The 19,645-nt window shown below is 44.1% G+C and overlaps 1 protein-coding gene across 9 annotated transcripts in view; it reads right to left on the reverse strand.

The window, feature by feature from the left end:
• STRBP (spermatid perinuclear RNA binding protein) overlaps positions 1 to 19,645 on the reverse strand; it is a 73,394-nt gene that overhangs the window by 45,000 nt on the left and 8,749 nt on the right. For all 9 annotated transcript variants that reach the window (XM_066332957.1, XM_066332955.1, XM_066332956.1 and 6 more), the window contains exons 2-5: positions 6,432 to 6,607; positions 4,078 to 4,295; positions 3,195 to 3,360; positions 1,317 to 1,461 (exon numbers count right to left, since the gene is read on the reverse strand). In XM_066332957.1, the coding sequence (XP_066189054.1) occupies positions 1,317 to 1,461; positions 3,195 to 3,360; positions 4,078 to 4,295; positions 6,432 to 6,434 (532 nt within the window). In that variant the 5' untranslated portion in view covers positions 6,435 to 6,607. The remainder of the gene's footprint in view (positions 1 to 1,316; positions 1,462 to 3,194; positions 3,361 to 4,077; positions 4,296 to 6,431; positions 6,608 to 19,645) is intronic.

A 19,645-nucleotide genomic window follows, 5' to 3' on the forward strand; every position in this document is an offset into this window, starting at 1 on the left:
CCTTTGTGTAAAACTGTATCCCCTTATGGGAATCTGGCAAATCCTTCATTGGGATTTGTCCTGCACTTTATGCTCTCTCATGAACATGGATGAGCTGCAGCAGCTCCGGGGCTGGTCTCAGCATCTTGTGGGAAGCTGAACAACTAAAGCAATATGCAGTTTATTTTTAATAGTCCTGAAAACAGCATTGTTGCTAATTTGAGAGTAAACAGCCAGTGTAATTAAGGGATCTTTGCCATTCATCTGTTCTGTAAGATTTTTCTGCATTCAACTGCTGCCAAAGTGTTACATGTCACTTGGAAAGGGATCCTTCCTGCCATCGCCTCCAACAAAATGAGGAGAAACTGACCAACATTTCTCATCCCGTAGGTATTCCATGTGGGACAGGGAGGAAGCAAAGGACTTGTGGCGAGTCTAGAAATGGGGAGAGAGCGACAGGGAGTTCCCTAGCCCACACGGGCCCAGCTGCCTCAGTTGTCATGACAGAGAGTGGCCAGTTGGTCAAAGGTCTGACATCATCCAGTGGCAAAGTTTCTAGGGATAGGTTTGGGAAGCGGAAGCAGAAATTGCTGGAAAGGTTTTAAAAATACAACGAAGTATGGCTACGTTTGCTCTTTTCTATTGCTCACAGTCTGTTTCCAGCCTCACTGGCACTGCAGGCACCATCCCTGCAGCACGGGCACGGAACTGTTCAGGACACCGCGGTGAGGGAGAAGGAGCGCAAAGGACTAAGTGACAGTTTTCTAGAACTATTTTGCTCTAAGGACATGAGGTACAACGTTCAATTCAGAAGCAAAAGTGCTGTATCACAGCACCATAACTTCAATTGTATCCCAGTTAGGAAGTTCTTAAAGCCAGAAACATACACATCATCAATCAATAAAAACTGAGGGCCAGGACAACACACTGGCGAGCTTTGCAGGAGAGGGCTTTTACATAAAGAGAAACATTTTAATGAGTTTTTCAAGAAACTATGAACCAATCCCACTTGACTGACTTAATTTGCAAACAAGACTGTGCAGCGCCAGGTGCTCAAGAATTAAATAGCAAGTCTGAAAGGAGAAATAAGATCTAATTGTATGTCAAAGTTAACACTGTAGGAATATTGCTTGCAAAGGAAAATGACACATATTTACAAGAGAATTAAGTGACTGATGTCTTCTAAAGTTACAAATGACATAACTCATGGTGGCAATAGCCAGTGTAGTCAGTACATGATGCACAATTAAAAACCTACTTCCCAATTAACCCTGTGCTGCACAGTCAGGACATTTAGCTAGAACAGTCTTAAAACCAAGTTAAAACGCTCTGTGTACCTCCTTCCTTCTTCTCTGCTTCATCTCGGATGAGAGGGGATGTGAGTATCACCTTCAAAGTGAGCTTGGGCTCCTTTGTGTTATGGATAACAATAGCTGCCTCATTTACATGCTCCTCCACCAGATACTTCTCTTCTGTAAGTTTCTGAAAGTCACCAAGAAAGATTTCAAGAGTCTCCCAATCGATTGAAAAAGTGAAGAATCTGTGTATGTGCCTCAGCTAATGAGAAGGCTACAGAGCATTGCAATAACAAAGGTGGCCTTGCCTCCCTCATTAAAAACAATTTAAAACATTTCTTTTTGCAGCCAGTGCTACAGCTGCTTTACAGTTTGCTCCATTAACGTGCACTGTATCAGAGTTCTCTGCAGTGATCTCTCTGCAGGTCTTTCAGCAGCCCTTTGGGATCTCTCTCACCCTCCAGAAGCACAAGGGGCAGCCACAGATGGTTCAGAGGCCTCCAGCCACTCCTTCTGTGTGGAGTCTGGTTCAGCAGACCATGGTTAGGATGTCTATTCAGAGCCCTTCCCTGCTGCAATCTGCTCTGCAGCTCCTTTATTGTTGAGATGAAAATGGCTGAGCATCTGCTCACCATGAGCCTTCAAAGCAGAAGCTCCTGAGTGTCTGTGCCTCACTTGCTCCTTTTGTCCACTAATGGGCCTAAACCCTCCTTTGCCTCCAGCATGTGATCCCTCTGCAGAGCCTCTCCTCATCTTCCATGCCCACAACAGTTGGGACATGTCACAAATCAGAGACCTCTTCCCTCATCTTTTCTGTAATCCCTCACAGTACTTCCCCACAGCATCTTACCTGCCTGTCCCTTCAATTTATTCAGTCTTCACATACTTTAATTATGTCTATTCTCTTATTTTATCTCCCTTTTTTGAAGCACATATTAACTTTTCTTCTCACTTGCAACCCTCCTCATTTCACGCCTCACTACAAAGGTTTATTCTTTAATACTCAATACATCCCTGTAATTTTCAAACAAGTAAAATTTACTCTTTACTACTCAAAAGATCCTTTGCATTTTTAGCTATGAATAGGCCACATCTCTAGGAACAACATTAGCTCACTAAAACAAGCCCTTTGTGTGAGAAAATGAATGGTGAGAACTAACAACTGTCAAGAATGGTAAAACACGGGGAGAAAAGCAGATCAGGAGAAAAGCAGATCGAGTTTGGTTGTGGTTTGGAGAGGGGCACTTGCAGTGGAACATTTGAGGGCAGTTGCTTGGCACCAGTGTTGGTGAGTCTGGAAGCTGGACTGATTCTTCAGCCTCAGAGCTCTGTCACAGAGGTGGTATCCCTAAACAAGCTGCAACTGCTGCCTGCTGGATGCCACCATCAGCATTAAGTAGCCATAAATAAAAATAATGTGAGCTCACGATTAACGTGAGCTCAAATTAGTGACCACCTAAAGTGACATGTTCTCACCTTGGCAGCACAGAGGGGTTTATGTGGGAACAGCCCAAGCAAAGCAGCTGCAATGGGGAACTGCAGGTTCAGGCAGGGGACAACAACAGGGACTGAGTGACACACTTGAGCAGGGAAGATTTCTGCAGTTCAGCTCATGTTGTGTGGAGCAGAGCGCCCAAACCCACCCTGGGTTAGTTACACACACAGAGGCCAGCTGCCCTCCCAGGGAACTGACAGCACAAACAGGAGTAGGGCAACAACAGCACTAAGAGGTTACACTTGGTGAGTGAGGACTTCATGTCGCCACATTAAACATGTCACATGCCCCAGATGCCGTCCTAGATTCAGAGTATATTGCTTTGTATCACTTGTCTTTCTTGTTGGAACAAGTTCCAGCCTTTCCCCAAATAGCCCTTGCAGTGCTATCAGCCGTTGTGGGAGGACTGCTGCAAATGAACTCACCTGAATTTGAGCTGGGAGATTGTCTTTAACGATACTTAACAAGGTCTTGGTGGGTTTTTCTTTGCACATGAGAACCAGCTCCAGATCCATGTCATCTTTGATCAGCAAGCCCTTTGCAACCAAACCAATTCTCATAACGCCACATAACGTCCGACCACCTTGATCCCTGGAAATAAAACCATTTAGGGTAATTAAGAGGGGATTTTACTCTCCAGCTACAGTTCAGGAGAGTCTTTAAGAGCCACAGTAAAGAATTTTCAAAGCAATACAGGGACACTCATAAAAACCAGTTTTGTAGACTAGGGTTGTTTAAAAGCATGGAGTAAAATGCAAGAAATGCTTCTTTAACAGGCCAGCACCAGCTCCGGTCTCATCCAGTTGTCTCCAAAGCATTTACTGCACACTTGGATTATTTTTTAATAAAAAATCAGCATCTGTGTGAGGCTGAGTTGCCAGCTGGGGTTAAACTATGGCAATAATAGAAAGTAATGGAAGCTTAGGAAACTTTGTTTGCAAGATTATAAAAACTCCTTTTGTGTGTCAGACTGCAGGAGCCCACAAGCACATGGCTATTGATTTGCACTGCCGTGTTCCAGGGAATTGTATTTGCTTCAAACTGCTGAAAAGTTTGTCTGCTAAATGCAACTTCACAACATCCCAGTAAAATAAGCAAAGACATGGAAAGCAGCTGCTACCCACACTGGGCTTACTGCCATTCCCTGCATGCCCCTCCTTGTGCTCCCACCTCAAAAAGTCCATATATCCCCCTGCTCCTATGAGCATTCATCTGCAGCAGAGCCAGGTAACACTACGACTCTTATTTGGAGGACAGGAGCCATTGAGAGCAGCACAGGGACACACTGTGAGCTGAGGCTTCACTCACTTGGCAGTGCCTTCTGCAGCTTCCTCCTTGGCTTCCACATCACCCTCACACTTGGCAGATTTGTTCTTTTCATCCATCCAGTCAGAGACATGCTTAAGGGCACATTCTACTGTTGACACCATGTTCTGGACAGCTTCAAGCTCCTCTGGAGATGGATAAATGGTCGAATGTTTCACCATTACGTGGCGGTCATCGTTAGCAAAAGATCGGATCGATCTCTGTGGTGGAGTGGGAAACAGGGAGAAAAGAGAACAAAGTTATTGGAGCATTGATAGGACATTCCCTGAATGGAAACCCTGCCTGGCAGGGAGGGTGCAGACTGGGCATAGCATGTGGAAAGGAGGGTGGGCAAGGAGAGATGATTCTTATTTTGTAAAAGACATTGATACTCTCCAAATACTATTTTGCATATTCTCGAAGGGCTGAGTGCAGCAACCTCTCCTCTGTTGATGCCATGGACAAGAGCTGCACTCCTTGGAACAGGCAAAGGGCCAATCCCTCACGGGTTTGCTGCTGCTGCAGATGAAGTCACAGGCAGTACAGAACTGAGAGGCTCAGCCACTTCGCACGGATTTACAAAGGCATGAGTGAAGATGAGAATAAAGATAAATGGTAAGAGACTGAAAGTTCTATTTTAAAAACATTCAAAATTCTTAGAGTACTAATTAAAAAAGCCTGCAGTGAAACTCAGAGTCCTGGGTGATCCTGCTGAGGGAGGTAAACTTCACTAGCTGGGAAACCTGTGCTAGAAGTTTTGGGTTTGCTGCAGACTATTCACGTGAGACTTTTTTGATGTAAACAGTGCCCCAGACCAGCTGTGATCACAGCACAGACCTGTGGCAAGGGCAGCAATAAGTCTTGGTCTCTACAGATACATCAGTCACTGCTGAAAACCTCCTGCAACCCTCCCAACCAAACTCCTCTGTCCCTCCTACACATTAAGCACCCTTATTAGGTGTCATTTTCACCCCTACTTCATGGGTTTGTGGGTGTACCCACTCCTAAGGACACAAAGGGCCTTTGGACAACCTCAGAGACCTCTGGACTGGATCCTTACTAAGGAACTGTCCACAATTTCCTGGTTTATTGCACTCCCTGTGTCTCTTCCATTGAAGGTCATGACATCATTCCCTTCTTAATTTTAGTGTTCCTACCCAGATGGAGAATTTGGGCAGTAACAATTCATCCGTCAGGGGCTGGTTTTATCCCCTGCAGTTTGATAGGCTACAAAATGCTTCCAGGAGGTCCCTCTTGTGGTTATCCACAACATGGATACAGCCAGGCTGCAGGGAAATGGCCAAGCTGCATTTAACAACGCCTCCACCATCTTCTACCTTATGAAATGTCACTTAAAACAGTGCCTTAAAACAGAAACAAATTCCTAATTATGAGATACATTTTCTTTTCTAATGAAGAGGGCTGCTGACAAGATTAACTCCTCATTACAAGTCAGGCCAAAAAGAATGACAGAGTGGGACACTATTTAAAATATAATATATTAACAACTCTGCTTTGCAAAGTGTTCTTTCTCCCTTTCATTCTGTAACTTGTAAAAGTCTTGGTTTAGGTCTTTTTTTAAAATAAAAATATAACACACAGCCTACCTGCAGCAACCAGCCGCACAAACATTAGCAATTGTATTTACAATTTATTGCATTTATTCTCATTTCCATTTTCTCAGTAATAACCTTAGAGGGATTAAAAATATATAAATATGTTTAAACTGCATATTGTTTAGGAACTGAGTAGGTTTATTGCCTTTTTGTGAGCACATTTCAGAATCCCACCATCACAATACTTCATACTTGCACATCTTCACAAATCCCACATCTCAGGCATTTCTATTTGCAGCCAAACCCAGGCAAATGAGAAGTGCCTCCTCACTTAAACCATACACACCAGGTATATTTGGCAACACACATTTCATCCACACTGTCACGAAGTGTGCACAGAGGCACCTTCAATCACACACATGGATGCCAATAATCAAAACTTGCTTTCATGAGGCAGAGGTGGAAGGGGAATGTGAGCATTTGGTAATGAAATCTGCAAGTTCAAGGTCACTGATGCTGTTTGCTACAGCCTGCTAATGCCAGTTTTATTAGAAAACCTTATGAGCATCCCCTTCGTTCGTATTTAATAATTCATGTACTGCAGGCTCACAAGAACACTCTCTGGCTTTAAGAGGCTGACAATACATCAAACCTCACTTGCTTTGCTCAAAGCACACTGTACCTTCCCTCAGTTAGTGCAAGGTCAGAAAATCCCCTCTCTGGGGTTTGATCAGGCCCCATGCAAGCCTGGCAGCAGAAAACACTTTTAGTGCACCCCTGTGAAAGACAACAAATACCTACCATGGTTTGTTAGTGTTTCAGCTCTCTCTCCCTCCCTTTCTCCTTTTCCCTCCTCCTTGGTGTCTTTGCTAAGCACTGTTTTGCCTGACAGAACCTCTTCATAAGCCTCTCAGTCCCTTGACAGCTCAAGAGTTCATACAGCCAAGATGCTCTGGGAGTCACTCTCTCTAATTCACCTGCAAAAAGAGAGAAACAACTTGAAATCAGCAGTGATGGCCTGTTGATTCCAGAAGTGCTGGATGTAGTGCATGAGGCACTGATCAGAGCACCCCAGCTTCCAGATGGGATGGTCACTGATCCATTTATATCTGAGCAAACAGATGACACTGTGAAAAGCAACTTTTTGTGATGTGCCCACACACATAACGACTTTCCCATGCCAGTTAGAGCTGATCTCAGGGAGCTTTGTCAGCCACCTGGCAATCCCAGCTTCTGGGATGAGGAAGACAGGAAATCCAACATGGCAAACATGCTGTGTGTGAAACCAGCACACGAAATCTCTGGTTTTGTGTCACATGCATGCTAGGAACCAAACACACTACATTTAATCACCAAAAAGTAATTCTCTGTGGAAATCCTCAGTGCAGCCCTCGAGCCTGTGTCAGCTGCTGCACAAGAACCAAGGCTTCAGGTTGCAATAACTGCAAGTTATTTAAAGACAGACAAGCACATTCTAACAAACTGCAGACGTCAGACTTGTGAGGAGCTGAAATCACCCACACCGCCTGTGCTGCCCATGCACTGCCTTTCCCAGCACACAGCAGGGAAAAGATCCTGCAAGAGCAGCCTTCTTGTACTAAACTGGGAAACAACACCAGCACTGGCAGCATAAAACTGCAAAGAAATGCTCTGTGAGAGAGAAGAGCAGAATAACAGAGCAGGTAATGTGAGAGAGGCAAGCATAAGCTCACTGCACAGCAAGACACTCCAGTCCTTGCAGAAAATTCCTGTTTTCCTTTCACTACACATATTGTTGCATCAGCTCTCCAGCAACGTTTTGAAGCAATTGGAAACGCAGTCAGTAAATTTCTGCAGATTGACACACACACACACAAATTGTTTTCCTTTTCTCCTGTAGGATGACCCCCCTTCTCCAGCAATGCTTTGCATATTGTATGTCAGAGAAGCCTGACATTGTTGGAGATTAAAAGCATGTTTGGCAACAGCAGAGGGATAGGTGAGATGACTTGAAAGCTGAGGAGATACTTAAACCTGTGATGTGACAGGGAATAATTAAAATGTTGCATCCCACAGAGATTTGAATGTGACAGGGGAAAAGGTAACAGCAGATCCGGCTTCCTTATTTCCCTGGTTAGGAACAAATTAAGCAGGTTTACAGGACCAGTAGCTTTGGCAGCAAGGGCCTGATAGCTGTTTGTATGTCATACCACTGAACTGAGGATGGAGAATTGGGTAAAACAGAAAGCCAGACAAGAACACTGTGCTGGGACATGTCTGCTCCAGCAGCTGAAAACTGCCAAGGAATAAACCCCAAGGGTGTTAAGTGTAGTCATACTAAAAATACTTGGGAAAAGCAAGCTAATGAAAACCCCACTTCTCATCACAGAGGCTCTGTGCCCACCAAGGTGTATTAACACTCTACCAAACTGTTTCCCAGAAGCAATCAATGAACGGGATGTTCTTTCTCTTAAGAGATTCTGGAAGTCAGGCAGGGGTAGCTGGGAGGAAAACTAAGCAAAGATCACTGGTTTGGCAGTATTTACTTTGTGGACTAGTTATAAGCTCCTCCACATTCAACAGCCTTTCACCATCTCCAGAACCAGCCAGACTCTTTACAAGGTCGTTTTCCTTTTTAATAATATTAATAATAACTTGAGTCAGCAGATAGCAAACTAAAGAGACTTTCATGAGGCACATTTCTAGATAATCTATTTCAAATTATTTCTCTCTCCAAACTGAATTCCAGCTATCTTCACCTACTCTTCTTCCCTGTCACTCCCACATTTCACATTTTTGGTTTGCTGTCTTCTGTGGTAGCTGTAACTTGACAATTCCAGGCAGAGAGAAGGGCACTGAAATGCTGTTGCTGACTTCAGCATATGCCCAGTACAATGTCTCCACTCTCCAGCCCAAGACTACTGCAAGGTGTTGCTTATCAGCTCGCCCAGGCTGCGGCGAGCAGATGGACATTGATAGCTGGCTGAGCGAGCTCTGGAGCTCCGTGAGTGCTGAGCAGGCTGCTGTTCACAGGGCAGCTCGGGGAGAGCCTCCCCAGGGCAGCCCTGCCTGTGCCCGGGGCTTCTCGGCTTCTAGGAAAACCCAAACCGGGCTGGAAATGAATGTCCCAGCCACAGCGGGGGTTAATCTCTGCTGCGCTGATGAGTGAAAACACCAACACCTCTCCTTAGCGCTGTGTGGCGCAGTGACCTGTTTTCTTGGTTTCGAGGCAGGTTCAGTTTTCAGTGACGAGTAAAGGCTGTTGGATGAAGGTATTTATGGGCTCTTTATCTGCCCCTTTTTTCAGCAGTGCATGGCTGAAGTCAGGCCACAGACAGATTGATTACAAAGGGATCTTTATTATAAAATCCAGAAAGCTGGAAGAAAATGCTGAAAATTGAGTGGAAGCTGATACACGATGTCTTCCAAGTCATTAACATCCTACGAATATTTCAGAAACACGCATAGGAGTGAAACCCTAATTTAGTTCAGACTTTGAGAGAACATTTTCAACAAAAGCACTAAACAGGAGGGAGTTTACTATAAAAGTGCAGACACAATATACAGAATAAAGTACATTTGACAGCACACAGAATTAAATTAAGGAAAACCAAAATCAAATCTGCTCCAACCATATGGACTAAGGCAGCATAACATAGCTCAGCACCAAATACATCAGAAAGCATTATGTGAAGTGAGCAGCAATTCCATAAATCCAGCAGCCTCATTCCACTACCAGACTATAGCAGGATTTGCTCCTGCATCCTCAGGGAAGTAACCGTTGATGCTCAGACTAAAAAGCACAATATTTAAATGTGTGGCTGTCTTACCTAGGGGCAGCCACCTAAACTTGCAAGGAAACTTGTACAGGAAGCTCCTTGCACCAGTGAGACCTTGGTGACCTTGAAAAAGTCACTCCTGGTCTGCATCATGTGCCCCTAAAGTGTAAAACAAGAGTAAATAATCTCTGTCTCCAAACCAGGTCACAGTGGAGCTGTGCAGAGTCTGCAGTGTGGTTTAAAATCACTGGGGATTTGACACATCAGAAATGTTATTAAAACACCATGACAGTGTAGCAATGCTTCCATTAAACATCCCATCCTTCACAGAGGAAGTTTATGCTTTGGCTCAAGACAAGCGAAAAGAATTTGAGATGAGGCTTTTGTAGTAGAGATATTCCTGCATCTGCAGCTGCATTCCCACGGGACAGACAGTTAAACAGCCAGGGGTGATGAATATGCTCAGCTACCTCTGAGTGCCTGTGAGCAGGCAGGTGAAAAGGCAGGAGAAACAGGTACTTGTATTCCATGGGGACTGAAATACCAGAATTAGGGTGCTCTGAGCCTCTGGAAAGGAGACATGAGCTGTGTCTGGCACCCTGTTATCCCCTTGCAGCAGTGCCTTGCACAGAAACGTTACTGGTGCAACAGAGAGGAGATTTGGGTCACTGGACCCCAGAGCTCCAAACCCCTCACTTCAGTGAGCTGCTCTCCAGGCTCCTGGCCAGGCCAAGTAGAACACCATGAAAATTGATTTTAAATGCTCCATCAAGAAGGCACACGCTAACAATATTCAGCTGAAGCACTAAAAACACCCTCCACCCTCTGAATCTACCCCGACACCATTATCTGCCCAGGAGAACTGCAGTGTGCAGCACCCCAAGAGCACATGAGTTTATACTGACAGAGCAACAAGAACAGAAGCTGCTAATAACAAAGCAATGAGTATCTAACAGCCCAAGGTGTATCACACACACACAGTAATAGAAAGTAACTGGAATTTAAACCGGTTTTTGTTACCTTCAAAAGTCAGAATGAGAGGCTTGCAACTTCAGATTGGAAGTTTATTTTAGCCTCTGCTTTGCATTCAGGAGACAGGTAATTTTTCAGCACACCACACAAAGTGCTGCTGAAAATATGTTGTGTTTTTCTGCAGTAGAATTTTATTACTGGCCTTCTGCCAAGAGTCTTTCTGGCAGCATCTCCCACAGTTGGAAACTGTGTATCTGGGTCAGAAAAGACAAGCCGCTTTTCAGAACAGCTCAATACATTTGGCAGAGATGCTGATATTGTAATTGAACTCTTTCAGCAACTCTCTTTATGATGTACCCAGACACCAAACAAAACAAGATCTGCAGTGTTGATTAATGTCAAAATAACTGACAGAGAAATATCAAAATAGTTTTCCCTCGTGTTAAAAGTATCAACAAACCGGGGGGAACAGATAAGAAATACAATTCATGAGGATTCAGAGAGGAGCACAGGGCAAAGAAATCTGCAAAATATGACTGACCTGTGCCTTGTGCAGATATTCACTATTTAAAATCCCAGCTCCTTGTATGGAACTTCCTCCTTCCCTAGCACACAAAAGAGAAATCCTGGCCACTCAGAGCCCCAGCAGGATTGTGGAGAGCAGTGCCCTGTAACACTGGGACACATTTAACAAGGCTCAGACTGCTTCCAGCAGCATGCTCAGCATCCAGTTTCACCTGGAGACTGTGTATTCATAGGAGCTTTATTATTTTCCATGTAATGCATTTCCTGGCAAAGTTGCTTCTGGGATAACCTTTAGAAGGTTGGAATTTTCCATCCAAATGAATAATTACAAAGCAACACTATAGTTAGAAGCTGAAAAGGTACTTCCTCTGGCAAACTGTTACACTTTATACAACAAATACTGGAGTCTGGGATTACTCCTACCTGTTCAGTTCTCATAATATTTCTATCAAAGGCTCCTGTGCTCAGAGAACTCTTGGGAGCAGCCTCTGACCCTCACACTCAGCTTTAAGTGCCAGAGACAGCGTAGGCACAAACTTGATAACCAGATCTGGAACCACAGCACATGTAACCATCAGAAGAGAGAAATCAAAGTCACCTTCCAGGGTCCAGCGCTGTGACAGCGTTCACAGTGCAAGGAGCACAGCTGCCCACTTGTCAGCGTGCAGGAAGGACTGCAGAGCTCCTGGAGAGAGTCCATCTGTGCCAAGGCACGACCCTCAGGTCAGAGATGCAACTGAAAACCAGAGAACACATGGATCCCCCTCCACTGTGGAGTAAGGAAGGAAAAAAAAGCCAAAAGAAATCACACTGCTGCAGTAATTAAAGAAGTTGGAGAATCAAAGGCAAGCAATTGCTTAATCTAAATTAATGCATTAAGGTAAAGGAAACAGGGATGTGCAGAGTGTAGCTCGTATTTTTAGCTCCTGGAAAGAAGGTGAAAAGATGGTCTAAGGGGAAATCATTACCAGCCTAACAGGAAGGTTAAAAAAGGAACAACAGAGGCACTGTGTGAGCACATCTGCAATCATTTGAGGGGAAAAATGCTCTGTTTTAGATAGAATCACACCATCCAGTCTCAGAAAGAAATAGACATTAGTAAAAATAACTGCAGCTATTGAATTGTAATGTATAAGATAACAGTTTTGGAAAGAATATAAATCCTCCTGAGATTGAACCTACTACAGACTCCTGAGGACAGGAAGGTATTCACCACACTCACCAGGTGGTCTTCAGAGCAGCACACCAGCTACAGACCTCGAGGTATTTTCTATAGAGATTTTTTACATCTTCCTCTAGATTTTTTTGGTTTCACATTCCCTGAAACCTGCACGACCCCCAGCAGAGCCAGGGCTCCACAGGGTCTCTAATGAAATCATTTTAAACTGCCTTCACCTCCTGGTATGGGTGTCAAGGTGCAAGATTGACTAGAGACAGACCAAGTGCAAAAAGTTTTAAAAACTGGCTGCTGACGCTTAAATAACAAGTTGACACATGAACAGTTTAATGTTTTTCCTGTTCAAACAGTAAGAAATATGCAAAACTGAATTGCCTGTAAAACTGAGCACCGCAGAAGACAAAATATCTTGAAGGGTGCATTTCTTGGCAGGTGTCTTAAATAAAAAGTCACAGATTAGATAGTACATAAATAATGAATAGCAAAGTATTCATTTGAGATGAGGCAGAAACCACCACTGGATTCTCAGTGTCAGTGAAACACTGAACTGATTTGTGACTTGAGATACCCTAATGTTGCATTCCTGCTTTCCTGGCTAAACTGGTCAAAGGAAGGAAACATGAAGGCACTTTGTGGCCACAGTGTGACATCCACACTCAAAATCATCTGAAATTCTTAACTCAGACTGCATTCATTTACAGTTGAAAAATTAACTAAATTAATAACAGGATTACATTACACTGAAATGACACTCACCATCTGCAATGTCATTTTCTCAGAGACAGAGCTGGTTTAAGCAAAATTCTGGATCTATGCCTGAAATGACATCACATTCTCCAAAAGAGAATCACAGTTCTACCTCCTCTACCCAGTTTGTGCCATGCTGGGTCCTCACCACACCAGCCCTGTCCTGCAGCACAGCCCAGCACTGAAGCCTTGCACATCTCAAACCCCCAGAGACTCCCCACGTCCCTGGATTTGTGAGCCCTGCCTTTACCTGCAAGGCTTTCCCTGGTCCACAAACCAGCACAGGAAACAGCCACGGTGTTGAGGAGCTTGAGAACAGGGACATCCCTTCCCCAGCACCCTTCAGCTTCACTGAAATAGCTGCAGTGGCCCAGTTTCTTTGCTGCTGTGATTCATATCCCATAGAACATGGGATTGTGCAGGTGGACCCGAGCTGCAGCCCAGAGACTCAGCCAGAACTGCCGCCGAGGAGGCAAAGGCACAGGCATGGGCAAGGCTGGGCAGCGTGGCATTCCCTCTGTGCTGGCAAGAAATAAAACACAAATTCAACAGAAAGAAGGAGGCTGGAGAGCCCAAACTGTCCTACGGTAACGCTGGATCTGCCTCTACTGGTGGTTTGCACTTTTCATCAGTTCCACGAGGCAACAGCCAAACACTTTGGCTCTGCTGTCTGTCCCCTGCTCTGCAGCCCAGGCTAATGCATACCCTGGGAATTAGTAAGAGGAAAGAGAAAAGCAACATGGATTCTAAAGCTCTGGTTATAAACAAAGCAAATTTAGTCATTCTGACAAATAACACAATGGAAATATATCTTTAAGAGTTGCGTTTTCCCGGTGTTTACATGAAGTGCCAAAGCATTAAGAAGTTTTTAAGAATAAATGCTCTCCTTCTGACTAAAATTTCAGCAACCTCAGTGGTGAAGTTTAAGGAAGTTTCTCCCCAGGATTTCCTCCCTGCTGTCAGTTTTACAGACCCTGTGTTTTTGGTGCTGCAAACCCCCCTGGTTACTGTGCCTGCCTGCCTTTCAGCCAGCTTAAACATTCATGACTCTCCCCTGAAATGCATTTTCTAGTATGTCAGTCTTGCTGCCTCAGTGACTTTTTTTTTTTAATTAAAGGAAGAAGATTTAAAAGGATTTGGAAGGGAAGATCACTAGACTCTGTGAGTAAAAAGCTCCCAGTCGGTGCACATCCTCCTTCAGACTTTTCCCATGTTTTAGTTCCACTCTGACTCCTGAACAAGTTCAGGTTAAATTTTTACTCCCGACTAATTGGCTGTTTTGTCAAAGAACACATTGACAAAGTTTCTGGGTTACTAAAAGCTTAAGGTTTTAAGTGTTTTCTCTTGCCATCTCTTGCCCATCCAACCACGTTATTTAAAGTTTGATTCAATGTCACAACATGCAATGCCACAGAGAGGTCTGAAACAATTTGTAACTAAAATCTTGGGCTGTTTAGGGAACAAATTTGGCTCTTTTGAAACCCTTCAGAACCCAGCACCCGTTCAACAGAGAGCACTGGGGTTTCTCTCCGGGGAAGGGTACCCTGGCTGCATCCATTTTCAGCCTCAGAACACAATTATTGACTTCAAATGCACTATAACCCTACCCAAAGATTTGAATTAGGTTACTTAGTCATAAAAGCAAGCAACAATATCCATCAAAGTGAAACAGCACACCACCTGGGATGGCAGAGAAAGAACTGTCATTTGTGACCCAAGGCCACCATTTGCCTTGCACAAGATCTTGTAGTAACAAGTCCCAGCTTGGCTAAGAGGAACAAAAAGAGCCACAAACATATTTAGAAAGATACAGAATTAGTAAATAAAAACAAAAGTCCTATTTCCCCGGAAAATCACGAGTCTAAAAATATTTCAGATGGGCTCAATCCAGCATCCTCTTGCCTCAGCAGATCTCCACTGCACGCATGTGCTGTCAGATCTGCCAACTTCACTTGCAAAACTCATCTATTATTCCTCTCTGCAGCTCGCACGGCACAGTACAGCCATGGAATGAAAAAAAGGATGACTTTAGCAGGGACCATCACTGGGGAGAATGCTCAGGTTAGTCCACAAGCTAGGTTACAAAATTAATTTCTCAGCCTAAGTTCTATCTATTATTCTTATCCATAGGAACATCCTGAGATGAGTAATGAATTCCACAGCTCTTTTTTGTTTGCTTATTTTAATAGGTCATTGGAAAAAAAAAAAAAAAAAGTTAAATTAGGTGTCTGTAACATTGCATTCTCCAGTATCTTTGGAGAACAGAACTCTGCTAAGTAATTGATCTCCAACTTGAGAAGCTACAGTTTATCTTTTTTTATCTTTTGAATTTCAAATAAAATCTGGGGGGGACAAAAAGGAGCTCTCAGGATAAATGCACCAGTCCCAGGTAGATGGCATTTTCAAACCACAGACACAACCTAGCTGGTTTGGCCTCTTTCTTTACATTTCCTACAGGACTATGAATTGGTTTAATTTCTCTTTATAGATAATGATGTCATCTCCATTGTGCCACTCACAAGAGCACCAAAGACACTTCCAGCTCTTCATTTGCTAAAGAAACTTCCTCAGCCTTTGCACCGTCCACCAGATGCCACAGCCCGTCCTCCCACCAGCATCAAGCAGCAAATCTCTGAGCAGCAAAGCAGGATCAACATCTTGGGAGGCACCACACTTGGCAGCAGCCCCAGGAAGCCCTTGGGCAGGTCAGTAACTCCCCACCAGGCACAGGAGCGTGGCACAGCTCCTGCAGCAGGGGCAAATCCCACTTTCTCCGGGAGGAACAAACAGCCTGGGCAGTCAATAGCAGCGTTCCAAGTGCTCCCAGCCTTGCAGGGACATCAGCTCACAACAACAGAACCCTCTCTCCCCAAGGCTCCCTTCCTATACTAGAGTTGCTCAAAGTAACACTTGGAATTTCTGTCCAGGGAAAGACCGGAGAAAAAACAATCAAAGTTAGTTTATTTTGGGCCATTAGCTGCAGTTTGTGTCTGGCCACTTCAGTTCCCCCGATAACAGGAAACCTGCTGTGCCTAAATGCAGCACTGATGGGGTTTATTTTATTTCTCAAAAGGAGTTGCACTTGGGAAGCCACGACCTGCCCGGGCAGGAGAGCACACAGTTCCGGCTGCAGGGGCAGGATCAAAACCAGGATTAGAAACCAGCTGCCACACACTGAGGGTGTTCTCCTCAGGTGGGCAGTGAGAGAGAAACCTTTTCATCCCTCTCCACGTTAGACTGTAAATGTTTTTATTGCCTGCTTAGCCACTTGTGGAAATCTCTGTCCCTGTCCAGACCGTCACTGTATTGAACTCTGCTCTTGTCAGCACAAAAAACCTGCCTGGTTTTCAGTCCAGAGCTATACTTTTACCAATATAAGAATGTCAAATTATAACACCATCAATCTATCTTATTCCACAGTTAAACAAAAGTCATCTCTATAACCTGACACTTCTATGTTAGTGAAAAATATCCTTTTTTTTAAAAAAAAAAAAGTACATAAATACTTCATGCACTGCGAGAGTACTTGGTTCTGCTGGTTCTTCACTTTGCACAGCTCCTCTGTTGAGGAAACAAAAGTCCTTGTATTGGCCTTTCTCAGTGATATTTGCAAACTCCTACACTTGGTGTAACAGGGTGTTCAGAAACAGTTCTTACTGGCCAGGGAAAGTTAGGTCATTATTTATTAACTGAGAAATACATTGGTGAAAGCAATAACAAGGTAAAAGAACATTCTTGCGAAGGCACGTTGTTTGTTTTGACAGAAACAAAAAGTAATTAAACCCAGCCAACACCTTTTCACTGAGCATTTTGCACTAAAGCAATTATAATTCACACTGCAGGACCAGGAACAGAACAGCAGAACCACCAGTGCAACGCTGTCAACACAAGGAAAGGCTGTCCCTGAAATTCGGTGGACAAATATTACCAGGCAATTTCATGCTTAACCAACACAAAATCCAGAAGTTAAATTTAGAAGCATGATTTCTGCAGACAGTCAGATGTTTCTGGTCTAAATTTTCTAGAAATTGCAAATTAGAACTTGGCAGACTTTAAAGTAACCCAGCACGTGTCTTGTGCAATCCAAATCATGGTCTGTCCTATTACTCTGCAAAACTGTTAGAAAAAAAAAAATCATGCCTTTCACCACATGGTTTCAGACAAATGACAGAGACATTCCATTTATCTCTGTGCTGAGAATGAAACTTAAGTACTGTTTTTTCCTCTTGGAATATTGCCATGAAAGTTAAAAGCTAACAGAGGAACCAACGTTCTCCCCACTGAAAGATAAGCACAGTGTGGTGAATAACACCACTTACAGAACTGCAGCCCAAGTGGTTGTGGCCATTTTTTCCCATTTACCACGGGGAGAATAAGCTGCATTTCTGGACTGATCTCATTCCTAAATACCAGGAGATATCAAAGCATGCAGGTGTCACCAAGGTGCTTTGTGGAACTGACAAACCCTGCAAAGTTTCTGCAGCCACTCAAGAGACAAAGTGTGTTTTTCAGCACCATGAAGAATAAATTGAATGAAACAGCTCAGAGGCAACAAAGCAAAGAAATCTTGGAAATTACTTCTCTGTCTCAGTCACCAGACAGTACTGCCCACCTTGCTAACCTGGGGGAGATGGCAACCTCCATGCTGGACTTTACAAGAGACTGAAAATACATTACTCGCTTCTATTTTGATTGCAGTTATCAAGTTTCAATGTACTTTTATTAGCAAAAAATCCTAAATCAGACCTTAGCTGATTTTCAGCTGAATTCACAAGAATTGCACAACTCTTCAAACATCACTTCTCTAATTGCTGTGACAGGTGTAAATGTTGTGCTGTTTGCATGGAGAAGAGACCCCACTGCCCAAAAATTCAAATGATTTGCTCAGGGCCACAGTAACTCAGTGGTAGCACTTGGTACAGTGTAAGTTTTTCATTTACTACACACACCAAGCGTGGAGCATCCTCTTCCCCTTTCTAGCTTTCCATCTCCTTAGGCTTCATTCGTTTAATTTGAGCAGACACTGCATTCCTGGCTGCTTTTGCTATTCAATCTCTCTTGCAGGATCCTGGGTTCCTCACAGGTCAGCTTGGCAAACTGTCACAGGAAACGCTTGACAACAATTACCTGTCCATTCATGAGAGTCAAATTAGCAATTCACTATCTGAATATGGTGTGATTAAACTCAGGAACCTAATTCACAATGTGTCCTACTTCCAGGCATCAAATTTTTTGAGCACTGTGCTCTTTTGAAAGTCAAACTGATGAGGACTCAGGAACCTTGTGTCCTTTTCAAAAGAGGCCAGTGGAGCCCCTCTTTTGTCAGGTAGCAGGACACACACAGTCTGTTCTCAGGAAGAACAGGAGCCAAAAAACAAGAACACTTTAGAACACTATTGAGGGACCTGAGTCATTGTGCAAGACAAGGGGAAGCTTTGCAGGCAGCTCCTCAGCACTGAGCACTCTGCACACCACATTCTAGCACATCACTGCCTTTGGGTTTTTTCTTCAAAGGCTCTTTTTGCCACTTGGTTTTTTAAAGCTGACACAGGAGCAGGCTGATGAGGATAAGGGAGTTTCTTCTTCTCTCTCTCTATTGAACAACAAAATAATCAACCTGTCAAAACCCAGCTTTCACATTAGATACCGAGTGACCATCTAAAACACCCCAAATGAGATGTAAAGGATAGAGAGCATCTCTCTTACAAATCAGAAAAACCACTGGGAACTCCCAGATGACCAGGAGTGCAGTTGTCATGGCTTCCCCTGCCCTCACCCAAACCAACCCCTCAAAGAGGATCCCTGCAGGCTGCTCCACGCTGAGCTCCAGCCATCCAACAGCAGTTTATACCTCCTGTGAGTTCATTCAGGACGGCTACTCTGATCTTCTCAGCAGCTATTTCAAACTTTATTAGAATATTGTCAGCTGGAAGGACCTATATTGATCACCTAGTCCAGCTGTAACAAGAGGAGCACAAATAATGAAAGCAGAGCAAGGAAAAGAAAGGAGAGGGGAAGTACAGTAAGTCCTGAACTCCTCAGCTCTGCACCAAAATCCAGTCTTCTATAGACTGTGCATGAGACTTGCTACTGTGCTCTGTGATGGGGGCAGAGAGAACTCATTGAGACAAGGTGCACCTGCTAAAACTGGCACTAAAACCAGGCAGCTACTGCAAATCCGTGGTGCCCAGCACCAACAGAAAGCAAGTCTTTGTTCTTCCGGCACAAGAGGACTCCTTTACTGTGAGCACCACATACAGATCAAACATTTATAAGCAAAAGAAAAAGAAGCCAGCCAAGGGATTTGTATTAAAATAAAGATTGCAGATCACAGTGTGAAAGAAACGGGGAATGTAGCAGTGAGGCCCATGCCCAGCCAAGCTCTCCCAGAGCAGTCCTTCCTCTGAAGGAGAACTGCAAGGAGACAGCCAGAGCCAACAGTTTCTACAGCAACTGCAGAAGCACCAGTTCAATGATATTCAAACCCTGCAGTAACTGCAGAAGCATCAGTAAATGGATACTCCAGAAGGAACATTTGACAGTTTCTCCTGGACTCCCTCTGCCTCCCTGGGCAATCCATTGATCCCAATCAGCTTAGTTCCACTCTGGACTTGCCCGTTCCTCTGCAAATGCTTCTGAAACCTCTTTACCCTTAATATTCTTTCAGCACGCTTGCTCCCTTTGAAAACTTCACGGAACAGCCACCAGAGAAAGTTTTGTAGACACAGTGCTGGAAGGATGAGTGTCCTCATCCTGCAGGGGAGAGACCAATGCATCCATTTGTGGTGCTGCTGCAACTCCTCACAGAGGGTGGAATGCTGTTATGACAGAGGTAC

The sequence above is a fragment of the Sylvia atricapilla genome, chromosome 19 (genome assembly GCF_009819655.1).
Source record: "Sylvia atricapilla isolate bSylAtr1 chromosome 19, bSylAtr1.pri, whole genome shotgun sequence".
NCBI lineage: Eukaryota > Metazoa > Chordata > Aves > Passeriformes > Sylviidae > Sylvia > Sylvia atricapilla.